Below are 18,072 nucleotides of genomic sequence, written 5' to 3'. Positions count from 1 at the left end.
CAGTAAACTTGAAGATGAAGCAATAGGTTCTATCCAAAATGAAATACAGAGAGAAAACAGGCTGGGAAAACGGCCTCTAAAACTACATTAAATCATCTTAAGGCTGGGCATGGTGGCTCACGCCTGTAATCTCAGCATTTTGGAAGGCCGAGGCTGGTGGATCACCTGAGGTCAGGGGTTTGAGACCAGCCTAGCCAACACGGTGAAACCCCGTCTCCACTAAAAACACAAAAATTAGCTGGGTGTGGTGGCACATGCCTGTAATCCCAGCTACTCGGGAGGCTGAGGCAGGAGAATCGCTTGAACCCTGGAGGCGAAGGTTGCAGTGAGTCAAGATTGTGCCATTGCACTCCAGCCTGGGTGACAGAGCAAGACTCTGTCTTAAAAAAAAAAAATCTTTTAAAAAACATGTAATTGAGTATCAGAAGCAGAAGAGAGTGTAGGAGACAACAAATATGTGAACAAATAATGTTAAAAATTTTTACAAATTTGACAAAAACTAAAAATGTATAGCTTCAAGGAGCTCAACTAACTTCAAGCAGAATAAATACAAATAAAATCATATCAAGTCATAGCGCTAGAAAACCAAAGGGATAAAGAGAAAATCTTATTGTAGCCAGAGTAAAAGGATATGTGGGGAAGAATAAAAATAAGGAAAATACAGACGTCTTATCAGGAACTACACAAACCAGAACACAATGGATGACTCCTGGAAAGCACTTTAAGAACAGAACAGGCTGGACACAGTGGCTCACATCTGTAATCCCAGCACTTTGGGAGACTGAGGCGGATGGATCACTTGAGGTCAGGAATTCGAGACCTGCCTGGCCATCGTGGTGAAACCCTGTCTCTACTAAAACTACAAAAATTAGCTGGGCATGGTGGCGCGTGCCTGTAATCCCAGCTACTCGAGGTGGAGGCAGGAGAATCGCTTGAACCTGGGAGGCGGAGGTTGCAGTGAGCCGAGATTGCGTCACTGCACTTCAGCCTTGGTGACAGAGCGAGAGTCAAAAAAAAAAAAAAAAAAAAAAGACAGAAAAAAACAGAACAAAACAAAACACCCAACAACACAGAATTCCCAGCAAAAATATCTTCCAAAAGTAAGAATAAATCAAAAATGTTCAGACACGTAAAAACTGACAAAATTTACTGCCACAAAAAAAGAATTTCTTCAGGCAAAAGGAAAACGATAATAGAAACCTGGAATGAAGTTCGTCAGAAATTATAAATAGTTGGGTTAATATAACACTAATTTCCTGTAGTTTTAAAGGTTTCTTTATAAGATAATTAACGGTTTAAATAAAAAATAATAATATGATAGGATTTATAATATATGAAGTAAAATGTATAACAACAATAGTATAAAAGTTGAGAAGGGGAAAATAAAACATATGGTAACATTATATATAAAGTGGTATAATTTTATTTGAAGGTAGACTCTGATAAGTTAAGGATATATATGATCAACCTCAGAGCTACCACTGCAAATAAAAACAAAACCAAAAAGCTATAGCTATAAGCCAATATTGTAGAGAAAAATAAATCATAAAAATTCTCATTACCGTATTCCATAAGAAACCTAGAAAAAAACCTTGAGACCAGCCTGGTCAAAAGGGTGAAACCCCGCCTTTACTGAAAATACAAAAATTAGCTGGGCATGGTGGCACACGCCTGTAATCCCAGCTACTCGGGAGGCTGAGGCAGGAGAATCACTTGAATCTGGCAGGCGGAGGTTGCAGTGAGTCGAGATTGTGCCATTGCACTCCAGCCTGGGTGACAGAGCAAAACTCTATCTCACCAAAAAAAAAAAAAAAAAAAGAAAAGAAAAAGAAACCTAGAAAAAAACCCAAATAATAGGTAGGAAAACAAAAACAAATAGCAAGATTTAAAAGAACCATATCAAACATTGCTTTAAATATAAATATTCTAAACAGCTCAACTAATATAGCAGAGATAGCAAGACTAAATAAAAAAACTCAACTATGCTGCCTACAAAAATCATACTTCAAATATAGACACAAATGGGTGGCCTCTTCATCTTTGATAAAGCACTGACATCTCCATCCTAGTAAGTAGACCTTGAGTTCTAAAACCAAATAAGTAAATAAGTATATAAATAAAAGTAAAGGGATGAAATAAGATACATTATATAAACAATAAACAAAAGAAAGCTGGAGTAGCTATGTCAATATCAGATAAAGTAAATTTCACAACAAGGAATATATCTAGAGATCAAAAGGATATTGCATAATAATAAAAGTATAATTCAGTAAGAATAACAATTTGTGTACACTTCTAATAACAGCTCCAAATTACATGAAGCAAATTCTGAATTGGCAGGAATAAATTAGCAGGAATAAATAAACTCACAATTATAGTTGGAAATTTCAATACTCCTCTTTCAGTAATTGATAGAGCAAGTAGATGGAAAATTCTTAATGATAGAGAATACAAGATTGACATAATTGATATTTATAGAACACTTCATACACAAAATGTAAAATACACATTTTCCCAAGGGCATCGGGAATACCCAGTAAGCTTGACAATATACTGAGACTTGGTTAGGTCTCATTAAATTTAAAATGATTGGCACCATGCAGAGTATGTTCTGTAATCGCAACAGAATTAAATTAAGATTTACAATAGAAAAATGCCTAGAAAATTTACAAATATTTGGTAATTAAGCATTATACTTTTATATAATCCACAGGTCAAATAAGAAATCGTAAGAGAAGTTAGAAAATATTTAAAAAGGAATACAAAGGAAAATACGGGTGAGTTGTGGCTGACGCCTGTAATCCCAAAAGCACTTTTGGGAGGTTGAGGCATGATGATAGCTTGAGGCCTAGAGTTTGAGACTGGCCTGGGCAATACAGTGAGATCCCATCTCAACAAAAAGTAAAAAGCTTAGCTGAGCATGGTGGCATTTGCCTGTAGTCCTAGCTACTCAGGAGGCTGAGGTGGAAGGATTGCTTGTGCCAGGAGGTCGAGGCTGTCATTAGCTATGATCACATCACTACACAGCGAGACCCTGTTTCTAAGGGGGGAAAAGAGGAAAAGACAACAAACAAATTTTGGGGGTCAGGTAAAGCTAAAATATTTATATTAGAAAAAAAAGAAAGGTCTAAAATCAATTATTTAAGCTTCCAGTTTAAGAAGCTAGCAAAAAAAGAAAAACTTAAAGTATTAAGATGAGCACAGAAATCAATAAAATAGAAAATGGACAATCTTATATACATAAATCAATAAAATTAATAGTTGGTTCTTTGAAAAGATCAATAAAGTTGGTAAAATTTTAGCTGAATGATGAGAGGGAAGTGGGTGGAGAGAACACAAATTACCAGCGTCAGGGATGAAAGAGAGAACATTACATATTACAAGGCCATTAAAAGGATGACAGAATAATCTAAAAAACAATGTACCAATAATTTTGACAACATAGATAAAATAGAAAAAAGCTTTGAAGGACAGAACCTACTAAAACTGTGTAAAATAAAATAGAACATTCAAAAAACCCTTTTTCAATTACAAAATTTAATTTATCTCCCTTTCTTTTTGAGACAGGATCTTTCTCTGTTGCCCCAGCTGGATTGCTGTGGCATGACCACAGCTCACTGCAGCCTTCACCTCCTGGGCCCAAGTGATCATCCTGCCTCAGCCTCCCAAGTAGCTGCATTTGCCACCATGCCCATTTAAGTGTTTTTGATTTTGTAGAGACAGGGTCTTGCTATGTTGCGCAGACTGGTCTTAAACTCCTCATGCCTCGGCCTCCTAAAGTGTTGGCATTACAGTCATGAGCCACTGCTCCTAGCAAAAAGTTTAATTTCCAATTAAGACCCCCCACAGAGAAAATTCTAGGCTCAAGCACTGAAGAATAAATGATACCAATTCTACACAAACTCTTTCAGAAAAGGCATGAAGAGGAAACACTTCTCAACTAATTTTATAAAATCAGATTATACCTGAGGCTAGGTGTGGTGGCTCATGCCTGTAATCCCAGTACTTTGGGAGGTCAAGGCGGGAGGATGATTTGAGGTCAGGAGTTCGAGACCAGCCTGGCCAACATGGTGAAACCCTGTCTCTACTAAAAATACAAAAATTAGCTGGGCGTGGTGGTGTGCGCCTGAAGTCCCAGCTACTCAGGAGGCTGAGGCAGGAGAATCGCTTGAACCCGGGAGGCGGAGGTTGCAGTGAGCTGAGATTTGCCATTGCACTCCAGCCTGGCGACAGAGCAAGACTCTGTCTCAAAAAAAAAAAAAAAAAAGAATAAAGATTTTCAGGTCAGGCACGGTGGTTCACAACTGTAATCCCAGCACTTTGGGGGCTGAGGCGGGTGGATCACTTGAGGTCAGGAGTTCGAGACCAGCCTGGCCAACATGGTGAAACCTCGTTTCTACTAAAAATACAAAAATTAGCTGGGTGTGGTCATGCGTGCCTGTAATCTCAGCTGCTCCAGTGGCTGAGGCAGGAGAATTGCTTGAACCTGGGAGACAGAGGTTGCAGTGAGCCGAGATTGTGCTACTGCACTCCAGCCTGGGCGACAGAGCCAGACTCCGTCTCAAGGAAAAAAAAAATTTTTCAGAACAGATAAAAAATAAAATCGTGTAATTATAAAATATTTACAGTTCTAATAAGCTGAAAAATGAAATGAAAAGTAAACTGCTGCTTAAAATAATAGATTATATTGTCTTCATGATGTAGCTATAGAGACGGCTCTCATTTATTGAAAGTACTCGTGGGTTTTTTTGGACAAAAATAATTGATGAAAAGTAGTATCGCAACTTATTTAATCAAATCTAAAAAGGAAATGGAATGTGAGGAGAGATATGATGATTCCTTCAGGGGATCATGAGATTGAGAAAATATTTCTTTTTAAAGGGAAATATTTGAGCAGTTTAAGTGCTACTAGGAAGACTTAGGAAGGTAGAAGCAGTTAAAGATTCTTGTTTACAAGTGCATAACTGGGAGAGTGAAGTTCCTGAGAAGGAAGTTGCCTCAAAACACAGTATGATTGTTCAGTTTTAGGAGTAGTCAGAAAGACATTTCCCATGGTTGTAACAGGAAGAAAGGAGGTAAGAATGGGTATAGATTTTCGCACATTTGTAGATTTGGGTCTCAGAAAGTTGAAGGTGTTCCTGTCAGAAATCTTATGTTTTCTGTGAACTAGAAAATAAGGTCATCTTCTGAGAGTAAGAATGGAGATGTTTGTTGGAGGAGATTACAGAAATCCTGAAACTGGGAGAAAGGGCTGGGGAGCAGCATTGAGGCCCAGTTAGACGTCCTACATTTAAAGTATTTGCACAGTGCTGGGATTTTTTTCCAGCCCCATTCTGCAGCAATAGTGCATCAAGGGATGATATGGACATTTGCACACATACAAGTTTGGGAGATAGAACAAGAGGCAAGGGAGTTGAGGAGACTGGCAAAAGAGTGATTTCAGTGATGAACCTGCAGTTTAATCTGTAGAAAAGATGGGAAGACTCAAAGACACTGGTCCACAGGCAGAATATCGAGGTAGTGGATGAACAGTCCAGAGAGAGTAGACTGGCTCACTGAGGGAAGGGACTTAAAAAGAGGAGCAGAGAGCCAAAAAGGGACTCTTAGAGGACATCTGTGTTTGGTTGGACGGGATCCTCCCCCTACAAAACAAGCAAACCGGGGGAAAAATAAAGGGAGGGGAAGGGAAGCATAAAATTGAAGTCAGAGAAATATCACAGGAGTTACTAGAATAGTATCCATCCTATTTCCCTTGTTCAAGAAGTGAATGTATTTCTTTATTGTTCATTGTAGAAAAATGAAGCACAAGACTTGACTATACAGTGGCCACTCAATAGATATCTGCTGAAGAATGACTGAATGAATAGTAAATGCAAATTTCTTATTCAAACCTTAAAAAAATCCTCTATTATCTGTCTTTCTAGCTGTTTATTTTTCCTTAAGCAGCCCATACATAGTTGAATAATTACTCTGGGAAGCAATGGAATTGTAATTTGTGTTGAAGCCAGACACAATTTGGTTCAAATTCTAAAACTACCAGACACACTAGACTGATCATGGCAATGTCTGACAAAAGTTTTCCTCCCCTACCTGCTCTCTCCCCTCCCTTTGGGGATTAGAAGGTAGAAGGTAGTAAGAACAAGGCCTTTCCCCAAATAGCAGTTTTATCTCCCAAGATGATCTGGATTTTAAATTACTATGTGCAAAGTTACTAGGGATGCAAAAATGAATTAAAACAGACTTTACTGTAAAGGAATTTTTGAGTCTGATGGGCGAGTCAGACGTAGACATAAATACAAGACAAGACATGGCGAAAATCCTAAACATGAAGTTTGCAAGTTCTATGAAAGGTCTAGGAAATAATTATCTCTAAGGAGTGGGTGGGATTAGGGAGGTTTTATAAAAAAAAGTGACACTTGAATTGGGTACTGCAGGAACAGTCTAATGAAAGGTAAAGGCAGGGGGCTGGAAAGTTTGGTACATATTGAGGAAGACAACAGCACTAGAGATCTATTACTTTAACAATTAATTGTTTTGCTTCTGCCTTTAGAAGCTTATTTATAGTTTAATAGGGAAATAAAACGAGTATATAACATACACAGAAAACTAGTGGGCTTCACGAAAAGCATTACACCCCGTTTTGAAGATTCTTCTGAATTTTAAATTCTGATGCAGTGTCCTCCCCCCACACCTTAATCCCGGAAAATAAGTGTTCAGAATCACCTCTTAGAAATATGATCCATAAAGGACAGCATTTAAGAGCGACATCCTGCATTGCCCAGATTCAATTTCAAATTACTGTACTTAGCTTCTATGAGCCTGTTAACTTTTTAATAAAATGAGGATAATACTTCTCTCAAAGAATTGTTAAGAATGACACCGATAAAGAACGACACCGGATAAAGAATGCATGACAAACACAGCACCTAGATATTATGTCCTAAATTTACGTTTAATAAATAAGTAGATTGGTATGTGCAGTTTAAAAGAGGTTTCACCAGGCAGCACAGTTCCCCTGGCTGTAGGCGATAGACCACGCCTTCCTAATCAGCGGGCGCATTCCCTGACTTTTGGGGAAATAGCGGTCCAAAACCGCGTCTAGCATTAGCAAAAGCACGTGGTCTCCGTCTCCCCGCAACAAAAAAAAGAACAGTAACTCCGGCGCAGGCACCTCCAGTAGAGGGCTTGTTTTTAAAATCCATCCGAAAGGGCCAATCAGAGGCGGCAGTCTGAGTGCGCAGGCGCAGATTGGTCCGCAGCTACTTACAGTGACCAATAGGCGTGGAGGTAAGTTTGGTTGAGACCAGAAGCGGGCGAATTGGGCACCGGTGGCGGCTGCGGGCAGTTTGAATTAGACTCTGGGCTCCAGCCCGCGGAAGCCGCGCCAGAACTGTACTCTCGGAGAGGCTGTTTTCCCGTCCCCGATAGCAAGGTGAGCGTCCTGACTGGGTCCGGATCCTGGCCCTGGCGGCGGACGGTAGGCGGCGGGCGGCGTGGGGTGCCGCTGGCTTTTTGCCGGCGGGTACTGGGCGGGGAGGCCCCTGGGATCACTCTCCCGGCCCTGTGGGCGCCGGGGACCGCCCCCTCCCACCCGACGGAACTGGAGAATCGGCCCCGGGATGTGGTTCGTAGGGGTGTCGGCGCCCCTCTGCTCGGGTTCAAACTGGTCTCGGATTAGTGTCCCAGACCCTACTCGGTCACGGACTCACACTTTAGGGGATCATTTTCTTCCTCCGTAGAAGAATTGGAGATGACTAGGTATTTCCAAGCCGTCTTCCCAGTCCCGTAACCAACCTTATTGAAATTCGGGCCCTGGTCCTTTGTTTTATTGAGTAGATGTAAGCTTGGGTTTTGATCTGGTTGGCGACGTGGGGTGCCTATGGTTAGTTACGCGAGCATTTCTCTTCCCCTCTCTTCTTCCTCCCGTCCACATTTTTTTTTTTTTTTTAATAGAGATAGGCCTTCCTATGTTGCCTAGGCTGGTCTGGAACCCCTGGGCTCAAGGGATCCTCCCGCCTTGGCCTCTGTTAAGTGCCAGGATTACAAGCGTGAGCCACTACGCCCGGCCTTCCCTTCCACATTTATTTGGACGCGCCTGTGTGCCTGGCTCTGCTGTGTAATGAGGACTCAGAAATAAAAGGCATGGGTCGTGCCCTTGAGGAGCCTGATCTAGAAGAGAAGGCAGGGTTATCATTCTCAGACCCAGCCTTGGTACAGTGCACGGGGACTCTGGCTTTTTCGAGGAGGTGGGGAATTCTGACAACGGGAAAGCAGTGGTGGAGGTGGGGCAGCAGGAGGTCACACAAGAGCTTCCTTAGGGACTAAGGGACTGGGTAGTTCGGGCATGAAGAGTGCCCTGCACGTATTTAAGATAGAAAGATACAGCATTTTCTGGAAAGGACAATAGTCCTGCAAATCCTCTATGCAGGAACCTTCATCCGGGGCTTTTCTTCACTCCCCACCTCGATTCCCTGTTCCTCAAAAGTAAACTTCCGAGGTTTATTTTTTTGTTGTTCTTTTGCCCCAGTGGCCCAATACAGGTGGCTGATAGCTGATGCCTTAATGGGCCAAAATCTGCTCTAATAACAGTTAGCTTGGTCTACATCTATATTGCTCTCTATCTTAGACTTTGGAATGGAAAAGCATTCAGCTTTCCAGTCTTCTTTATGTTTATTCCCCTCATTTTCTAATCGTCTTTCTAAATTGCTCCTTTTTATATTCTGTTGGCTATAGCATCTTGATGTAATGATTTCAGTGGCTGGCTGAATTGTTTAGGGCAATTACAGTTGTGTATCTCTGGGTACAGTTCTCTGACTCCTGACAAACTAGATTGGAATGGAGGATATTGAGACAGGGTCAGTTGTCCTTTGTTGGTTGAGAGGCATGTGACTCCTTTCAGTAGTTTTGGGATAAATGGGAGTGGAATATAAGATGCTGTGTTCCAAGAACTGAGACCAAAAAAAAAAAACTGGTAGCAAAACACAGCTTTCCAAGCTTCGATATCCAACTTATATGTTGTCTAAGACCTTTGCTTCTCCCTCTTAATTTTTTTTATTGTTCTTAGTACTTTCATGAACTGCTTATTGTTTTGATAAAAAGGTTCATTGATAAAATCGACTGAAAAAAACATTAAAATGGCCATTAACTTTATTTAGTAAAAAAACAAATTCTCAAACTCTTGCCTAAGTAACTGGAAAATGAATGATTTTTCTTTTTGTTTATGTTCTGAAGGCTAAAATAAAGGACAGTTGCCATATTTTCTTCCAGCTTATTTCTATTTCCTAAGATGTGGCTGAGAAGGAGGTAGGCCACTTCACCCTTTGTACCATAGGCTGAAATATACAAGTGAAAAAGTGTTTTTATAAAGTATCTAATAGCTAACATATATGGAAAGCTTACCAGGAAAGCTTACTGTTTCTAAGGCCTTAGGAAGTCACCATCATTATTATCCTCATTTTACAAACAAGGGAAACAAGGCATAGAGCAGCTAAATAACTTGCCCAAGGTCATACATCTTGTAAGTGCCTGAGCTAGAAGAATCCACTTTCAATCACTAAGGTTGTACTGTATATGTCTTTCCTGGTCAGTGTCTGTCTGGAGCCTGACTTTACCACCTTTTGGAATGATTCTAGTACTAATATGGCATTCACTCTTCATACATGCATGTATTCATTATTAAAAAATGATAACTGCTTGGAAGGAGATGGGCTACCTGTGCTGTGAGTAACTATGATGGGAAACTATGGCCGGGTTGGGAATCTCAGAAAAGTTTCCCAGAGGAAGAGGGACAAAGTGTGAGTGGTAATTAATGATGTGAAGAAGGAAAGAGAAGCATTTGCAGAATATCTTGTCATGCATTTTCTTTGTTTATAGGACCTATTTCACCTGAAAACCTTATGGCAAAATATTATTTTTTTCTTAGCTTTTATTTTTGGTTCAGGGGTACACATGCAGATTTGTTATATAGGTAGACTCATGTCAGGGGTGATTGTTGTACGGATTATTTTGTTGCCCAGGTACTAAGCCTAATACTCAATAGTTATTTTTTCTGCTGCTCTTCCTCTTCCAACTCTCCACCCTCAAGGAGGCCTCAGTGTCTGTTGTTCACTTCTTGGTGTTCATTTGGTTTTCTGTTCTTGCATTAGTTTGATAAGGATAATTGCCTCTAATTCCATCTATGTTCCTGCAAAAAACATGATCTCATTCTTTTTTATGGCTGCATAGTATTCCATGGTATACTGTACTGTATTCCATGGTATACTGTACTGTATTCCATGGTATAATGTACTACATTTTGTTTATCCAATCTGTTATTGATGGGCATTTAGGTTGATTCCATGTCTTTGCTATTGTGAACAGTGCTGCAGTGAACATTTGTGTATGCGTATGCTTTTTTTTTTTTTTTTTTGGTAGATACGGGATTTCGCCATGTTGCTCAGTCTGGTCTTGAACTCCTGAGCTCAAGTTATCCACCTGTCTTGGCCTCCCAAGGTGTTGGGATTACAGGCATGAGCCACTGTGCCTGGCCATGCATGTGTCTTTATGTTGAATGATTTATATTCCTCTGGGTATATACCCAGGAATGAGATCACTGGGTTGAATGGTAGTTGTTTTTAGCTCTTTGAGGAATTGCCATACTGCTTTCCACAATGGTTGAGCTAATTTACACTCCCACCAACAGTGTGTAAGTGTTCCCTTCGCAACTTGGCCAGCATCTGTTATTTTTTTAACTTTTTAATCGTAGCCATTCTGACTGGTGTGAGATGGTATTTCATTGTGGTTTTGATTTGCATTTCTCTAATGATCAGTATATTGAGCTTTTTTTCATATGCTTGTTAGCCACATGTATATATTTTTTTTTTTAGAAAAGTGTCTGTTCACGTCCTTTGCCCAGTTTTTAATGGGGTTGTTGTTTTTCTCTTGTAAATTTGTTTAAGTTCCTTATAGATGCTGGATATTAGACCTTTATCAGATGTATAGTTTGTAAATATTTTCTCCCATTCTCTAGGTTGTCTGTTTACTCTGTTGAGTTTCTTTTGCTGTGCAGAAGCTCTTCATTTTAATTAGATCCCATTTGTCAATTTTTGCTTTTGTTTTGATTGCTCTTGGCATCTTTGTCATGAAATCTTTGCCCATTCCTGTGTCCAGGATGGTATTGCCTAGGTTGTCTTCTGTGGTTTTTATAGTTTGGGGTTTTACAACATTTAAGTCTTTAATCCGTCTTGAATTAATTTTTGTATATGGTGTAAGGAAGGGTCTAGTTTCATTCTTCTGCATATGGCTAGCCAGCTATCTCATCATTTATTGAATAGGGAATCCTTTCCCCATTGTTTGTTTTTGTCAGCTTTGTCAAATATCATATGGTTGTAGGTGTGCGGCTTATTTCTGGGCTCTCTATTGTGTTCCATTGTTCTATGTGTCTGTTTTTGTACCAGTACCATGCTGTTTTGGTTACTGTAGCCCTGTAGTATAGTTTGAAGTAGGGTAATGTGATGCTGTCAGCTTTGTTCTTTTTGCTTAGGCTTGTCTTGGCTATTTGGGCTTGTTTTTGGTTCCACATCAGTTTTAAAATAGTTTTTTCTAGTTCTGTGAACAAGTCTTTGGTAATTTGATAGGAATAGCATTGAATCTGCAAATTGCTTTGGGCAGTATGCCCATTTCAATGATATTGATTCTTCATATTCATGAGCATGGGATGTTTTTCCATTTGTGTCATCTCTGATTTCTTCGAGCAGTGTTTTCTAATTCTTTTTTTTTGAGATGGAGTTTTGCTCTTTGTTGCCCAGGCTGGAGTGCAGTGGTATGATCTTGGCTCACTAAAACCTCTGCCTGCCAAGTTTAAGCAATTCTGCTGTCTCAGCCTCCCGAGTAGCTGGTATTACAGGTGCCTGCCACCACACCCAGCTAATTTTTGTATTTTTAGTAGAGATGGGGTTTCACCATGTTGGCCAGGCTGGTCTCGAACTCCTGACCTCAGGTGATCTGCCCCCCGCACCGGCCTCCCAAAGTGCTGGGATTACAGGCGTAAGCCACCAGGCCCAGCCTTCTAATTCTTATTGTACAGATCTTTCACCTCCCTGGTTAGCTGTATTTCTAGGTGATTTATTCATATTGTGGCAATTGTGAATGAGATTGCATTTTTGATTTGGATCTTGGCTTGGCTGTTGTTGGTGTATAGGAATGCTAGTGATTTTTGTATATTGATTTTCGTATCCTGAGAGTTGGCCAAAGTTGTTTATCAACTGAAGGAGCTTTTGGGCCAAGACTATGGGGTTTTCTAGATGTAGGATCACATTGTCTGCAAATAGGGGTAGTTTGACTTCCTCTCTTCCTATTTGGATGTCTTTTATTTCTTCCTCTTGCCTGGTTGCTCTGGCCAGGACTTCCAATACTATGTTGAATAGGAGTAGTGGAAGAGGGCATTCTTGCCTTGTGTGCCAGTTTTCAAGGGGAATGCTTTCAGCTTTTGCCCATTCAGTATGATGTTGGCTGTGTGTTTGTCATAGTTGGCTTTTATTATTTTGAGGTATGTTCCTTCAGTACCTAATTTATTGAGAGTTTTTAACGTGAAGGGATGTTGAATTTTTAATGAAAGCTTTTCTGCATGAGATAATAATGTCATTTTTGTCTTTAGTTATGCTTATGTGATGAATCATATTTATTGATTTGCATATGTTGAACCAACCGTGAATCCTGGTGATGAAGCCTACTTGATTATGGTGGATTAGCTTTTTGATGTGTTGCTGGACTTGGTTTGCAAGTATATTGTTAAGGAATTTTGCATCCTTGTTGATCAAGGATATTGGCTTGAAGTTTTCTTTTTTTGTTTGGTCTCTGCCAGGTTTTGGTATCAGGATGATGCTCGCCTCATAGAATGAGTTGAGGAGGAGTCCCTCCTCCTCAATTTTTTGGAAACCGGGGATGCAGACAAAGTACCCTGTACACCCAGCAGTAATCCCACAGGAGAAGGCAGAGGCCCCAGGCCATTTAATCAGCAGCGAGGTGATTATGTGGTACATCTTTTCACAGTTAAGTTAGATGTACTCCCCCAGTTATGATGGGAATCAATTTAAATATACTTTCTTGATCCCAGAAATTCAAGTATGTGGACAGGATGTTACACATGGCAGGATGATTTGTTATAGCACAACTAACATATTTCAAATGGACAAAAAATTAGTATAATTTACAGTATCTTAAGATAAATTTCCTTTGAATGGGAGCTTCCTTTCCAGTCCTTTGAGGTCTACAAGACGTATCTAGAAAATTTACTACTGTGGAAGATGAAGACTGTTTAAATCGAATGGGGGTGGGAAGGGGAAGGGCCTATGGTTTTTCTTTTTGATTAACTGCTGTAACCCTGTCCTTCAGGTAGCTGAAGGAGTTTCATATTTTCTTTAGACATCGTTAGGCACCAAAGCTCTTGCAGGACAACTTTGATGCTACATGAATTCTGCCATTTTGTTAGCACTGATATGGCTCTTTGGTCCACCACTCCATTAGAACTATTAACCCTATTTGTGTTAATTTTTGTTAAAAATCTTACAAAGGCAGGGTGCTTCTGGGCATTTAGGCTACATTCTATTTTAAGGCTGTATACTTGACTTTCACAAATCGTTCTTTGAGGCCCAATTATCATCCCTGTCCATCTTGTGCCAGGTCTTCATCATCTTCTACACCCCAGCTAACTATGCCATCTCCTACCCCTTTCTGGCCTTCTTCGAGTTCTTCCAACAGCTGGAAACTTCGAGAGACTTTTACTCCTGATCCCATAGTGACTGCCATCTTGCATTGCTGTTGCCCCATGTTTTGTATAATGAAAAAACTGAGCAATAGGAAGCAGGTAGTGATACAAGAAGTCAACACTGAGAAATGAGAAAAACAGAAAGCAAAGGGAAACCAAGCAGGACAGTATGTACTTCAAAATCAATTACTGGTTGCCACCTTTTAGAGGATGGAGAAGATAGATATTATACTTTGCTATCTTGAAATGTGGTCTTGAAACTTGATTCTTAGGGGTGGTTAGACAGATTCATTAATTTCTGAGACTTTGTTTCCTTTTACTATGGTAAGACCAACAGTCTGGTTATTCTTTTCAGTTTATTTACAAATGTTGGAGTAATAAAGAAGGCAGAACAAAATGAGCTGGGCTTTGGAAGAATGGAAAGAAGGCCTGCCTACAAGAGCTCTTCAGAAAATTCAAGAGCTTGAAGGACAGCTTGACAAACTGAAGAAGGAAAAGCAGCAAAGGCAGTTTCAGCTTGACAGTCTCGAGGCTGTGCTGCAGAAGCAAAAACAGAAGGTACCCCTAAAGCACTCATTATTGCCACAGAACTGCTGGTATTTAAAACTGTTCACTCATTTTTGGATTAATTATTTCATCTTCTTTACATTTAGGGAAAAATGATTTTGCTATCTTCAGGTGGTAATTCCTCTCCCCTCCCCCACCCCCGTCCCAGGCCCCAGTCCCCTTCTTTTTTTTTTTTTTTTGAGTCATTTTTGTTTTAATTGCTTTTAATTTTCTCCATTTCTGTCCTCGTTTCTGCTTACCTGCTAACATTTAGGGCTACTGAGTTCCATTTCAACTTCCATGTGGGACCATGAGTTGGGGATTGCTTTTGCACTGCATAGCAACAAGGCAAAAGATGTCTGCTCCTAATCTGGGGACAGTATTAGAGCATTTTGCGGTTAAATGGATGTGGCTTTCTTAGACTGGGCTTTTTACCTTGGTATTCGTTAACCTTTTCATGTCTAGTAAATGAAAACTAAACAGTACTTTTTAAAAATTACCTCTCTATTAGCCAACTAAATAGTGATACAGTCATTGCTTCTAAAAGGATTTTGCTTGTGGGAGAATTTTCTGGTTTCTAACAATAACTGGTTTTAGCAACCAAACTTGAAAATGAATTGTTAAGGGAGATTTATAGGATTTATTTCCTATTTTTTAATTTTTGAAGAGATAGTAAAGACTCCCTTTCTAGGATGGGTATGTCTGGCTAAAGATGATATAGTACATGACTTCAAAGAAGTTTCCTTTCTATTGGCTTCAAAGTGTGATCATCTAAAATTTCTGTGTTCATATGGCTTATTGCAGCTGTGTCTCAGGAATCTAGTAGTCAATGTTAGACTCAGGTTTACCAATAATACTTGGTAAATTCACGAAATAAGGGAGTTATTGTCTTCTGAACAATTCTCATTAGGTTGAAAATGAAAAAACTGAGGGTACGAACCTGAAAAGGGAGAATCAAAGATTGATGGAAATATGTGAAAGTCTGGAGAAAAGTAAGCAGAAGATTTCTCATGAACTTCAAGTCAAGGAGTCACAAGTGAATTTCCAGGAAGGACAGCTGAATTCAGGCAAAAAACAAATAGAAAAACTGGAACAGGAACTTAAAAGGTAATATTTTGGGATGGTAGTTATAGGGATGATGTTTGTATGTATTAATCAGATGCATTTGTCTTTTCCTTTAACAATATAATTATACTTTGCAATTTTTTTTCCTGGTGGAATAAGTAATGATTCGGTCTCTGTACTGTAACTTGAAAGAGTGGAAGATTAAAAACAAACAAACAGTAATTTGGTTTTATTATTGCATAGCTCAGTATGGTAGAAATTTATCAAGTGTTTGCTCCATTACTCATGCATTCATTCAGTATATGTTTATTAAGCTGTACCATGATTCAGACACTGTTGGTCACTGGGTAATACAATAATAAATAGTACTATCATACTATCAAATTATTTGACAGTATGATAATACTAGTTACATAGCATTAATTGATAGTATGATAGTACTTGTTAAAATAAAACTATCGACAATTGTTACTGAAAAGATGGAAATTAGTTGGAGCATACTGATGGCTCGTGTTTTCTCTGGGTGGAAAAGCTGCTGTAGAGAATGAGAGGGAGAACTAGGGAATTATAAAAGGATGGAATAGCATGGAGGGCCCAGTTGAGATTGGAGACAGAATATAAGCAGGCCCAATCTACAAGGTTGCGTGATAATTTAAAAAATGTTTCCTTTTGGCTGGGCGAGGTGGCTCATGCTTGTAATCCCAGCACTTTAGGAGGCCGAGGCAAGTGGATTACCTGAGGTCAGGAGTTTGAGACCAGCATGGCCAACGTGGTGAAACCCCCTCTCTACTAAAAATACAAAAATTAGCCAGATGTAGTGGCGGGTGCCTCTAATCTTAGCTACTCAGGAGGCTGAGGCAGGAGAATTACTTGAACCTGGGAGGTGGAAGTTGCAGTGAGCCAAGTTCGTGCCATATCCTCATAGCACATTTGGCTTTAAAATATTCTTATTATATAATAGACTACAAAAACTACATGGTTTTAAAATTTTCATTGCTAACTTTCAAATGCATTGCAGAAACTCATTTTTTCCATCAGTTGCCACTGATTAGGTTTCTGGAAGGTCTCCAACAAGTGAGGTTGAACCATTTGGAATGTTTGTTAAAACTGGAGATTGGCAATCTCATATAGTTCAACCTAGTAGAAAATGCTTTTAGCTTTGTAGTGCTTTTTTGGTGATGGTGTTTGTGTTTTTCTTCTTAGGGGGAAGGAGAAAAAATGGTTTATGAAAATAATAGCAGGGTATACTTTTGTTTAAGTAATAAATAACTTTATTTAAAATGAAAGGATAGGGAAAAGAGAATAAGATACGAATTTAAAGTGGAAAAGAAACACTGATTTTGCGAGGTTCTTCAAAATTCATCTCGAATCAGCAGATTTGTGACACCTTTGCTAATCTGTAGACCTGCAATGTCCAATATGGTAGTCACTGGCTACGTGTGGCAATTATGATGTACTTGAAATGTGGCTGGTGCAAATTGAGATGAGCTGTAAGTATACAATGGGTGCCAAATTCTGAAAATTTAGTATGAAAAAATGTAAAATACTAGTAACTTTCCTATTAATTACAAGTTGAAATGAGAGTATCTTGAAAATAGCAAGTTAAATTAAATATTAATTTTACTTATTTCTTGGTGCTTTTTAAATACTAATGGAACATTTCCATTGGACCTTGCCGTTTCCTACTGTAAGCTCAGATATGGTGGTTTGATTTGCTGAGAAGTCATTTTTAGCTCATACATTGCCTCTTCTCAGATTGAATTTGGAGCTAGATGGAGCTAAGGGCTGGCTGGCTTGCTTGCTTGCTTGCTTGCTTGCTTGCCTGCCTGCCTGCCTGCCTGCCTGCCTGCCTGCCTGCCTGCCTTCCTGCCTTCCTTCCTTCCTTCCTTCCTTCCTTCCTTCCTTCCTTCCTTCCTTCCTTCCTTCTCTCTCTCTTTTTCTCTTCCTTTCTTTTTCTTTTTCTTTTTTCTTTTTGACAAAGTCTTGCTCTGTTGCCCAGGCTGGAGTGCAGTGCTGTGGTGCAATTTCAGCTCACTGTGACCTCTGCCTCCTAGGTTCAAGCGATTCTCCTGCCTCAGCCTCCCAAGTAGCTGGCACTACAGGTGCACACCACCATGCCTGGCTAATTTTTGTATTTTTAGTAGAGAGGGGTTTTCGCCAAGTTGGCCAGGCTGATCTCGAACTCCTGACTGCAGGTTATCTGCCCGCCTTGGTCTCCCAAAGTGCTGGGATTACAGGCATGAGCCACTGGGCCCGACATTACTTTCTTTACTTCCTGTTTTAAGTAATATGTCATGGCAAAGAGACTGTGCATACTGTTAGCCATTCTAAAAGAGTGTTCATTTTATTTTTTATGTTAAACTAAAGTCAGAGACATTAGAGAGTTGGAAGAATTGAGCCCTCTTTTAGTGTGGGTTTTTTGGTTTTGAAAGGTGTTCAGAGCTTACTTGCATGATAGTTCTGGATACCTTTATACAGGGTGTACATATATACAATATATAACTTATGTTTCCCATTTCTTGTAACTATTTCCAGCCATATCTTTTCTAGATGCATTATATTGATTTAATTTTTATATCTGTGTTTTAAAAATGTCATATGATATATGATCTGTATAACAAGTCTATATTTTTGAAATAACTGACTATCCTAAGTAATGTCATCTGTTCTCATGATTTGAGCCTATGCTTCAATGACACCACTTTCTTCCCGTGTTT

The 18,072-nt window shown here is 39.5% G+C and overlaps 1 protein-coding gene and 1 pseudogene across 1 annotated transcript in view; one reads left to right on the top strand and one right to left on the bottom strand.

Annotated features, from left to right (window-relative positions):
- Window positions 1–7,305: 7,305 nt before the first annotated feature.
- Window positions 7,306–18,072, top strand: part of CENPF (centromere protein F) — a 58,548-nt gene continuing 47,781 nt past the window's right edge. The window contains exons 1-3 of the mRNA XM_003265113.4: window positions 7,306–7,432; window positions 14,100–14,302; window positions 15,201–15,397. Coding sequence (XP_003265161.2) covers window positions 14,141–14,302; window positions 15,201–15,397 — 359 coding nt within the window. The 5' untranslated portion in view covers window positions 7,306–7,432; window positions 14,100–14,140. The remainder of the gene's footprint in view (window positions 7,433–14,099; window positions 14,303–15,200; window positions 15,398–18,072) is intronic.
- LOC115835151 lies at window positions 13,346–13,785 on the bottom strand (annotated as a pseudogene).

This window comes from Nomascus leucogenys, chromosome 5 (assembly GCF_006542625.1).
Source record: "Nomascus leucogenys isolate Asia chromosome 5, Asia_NLE_v1, whole genome shotgun sequence".
NCBI lineage: Eukaryota > Metazoa > Chordata > Mammalia > Primates > Hylobatidae > Nomascus > Nomascus leucogenys.
Note: the sequence above shows the minus strand (reverse complement) of the source record. Positions and strands in the feature narration are given on the sequence as shown.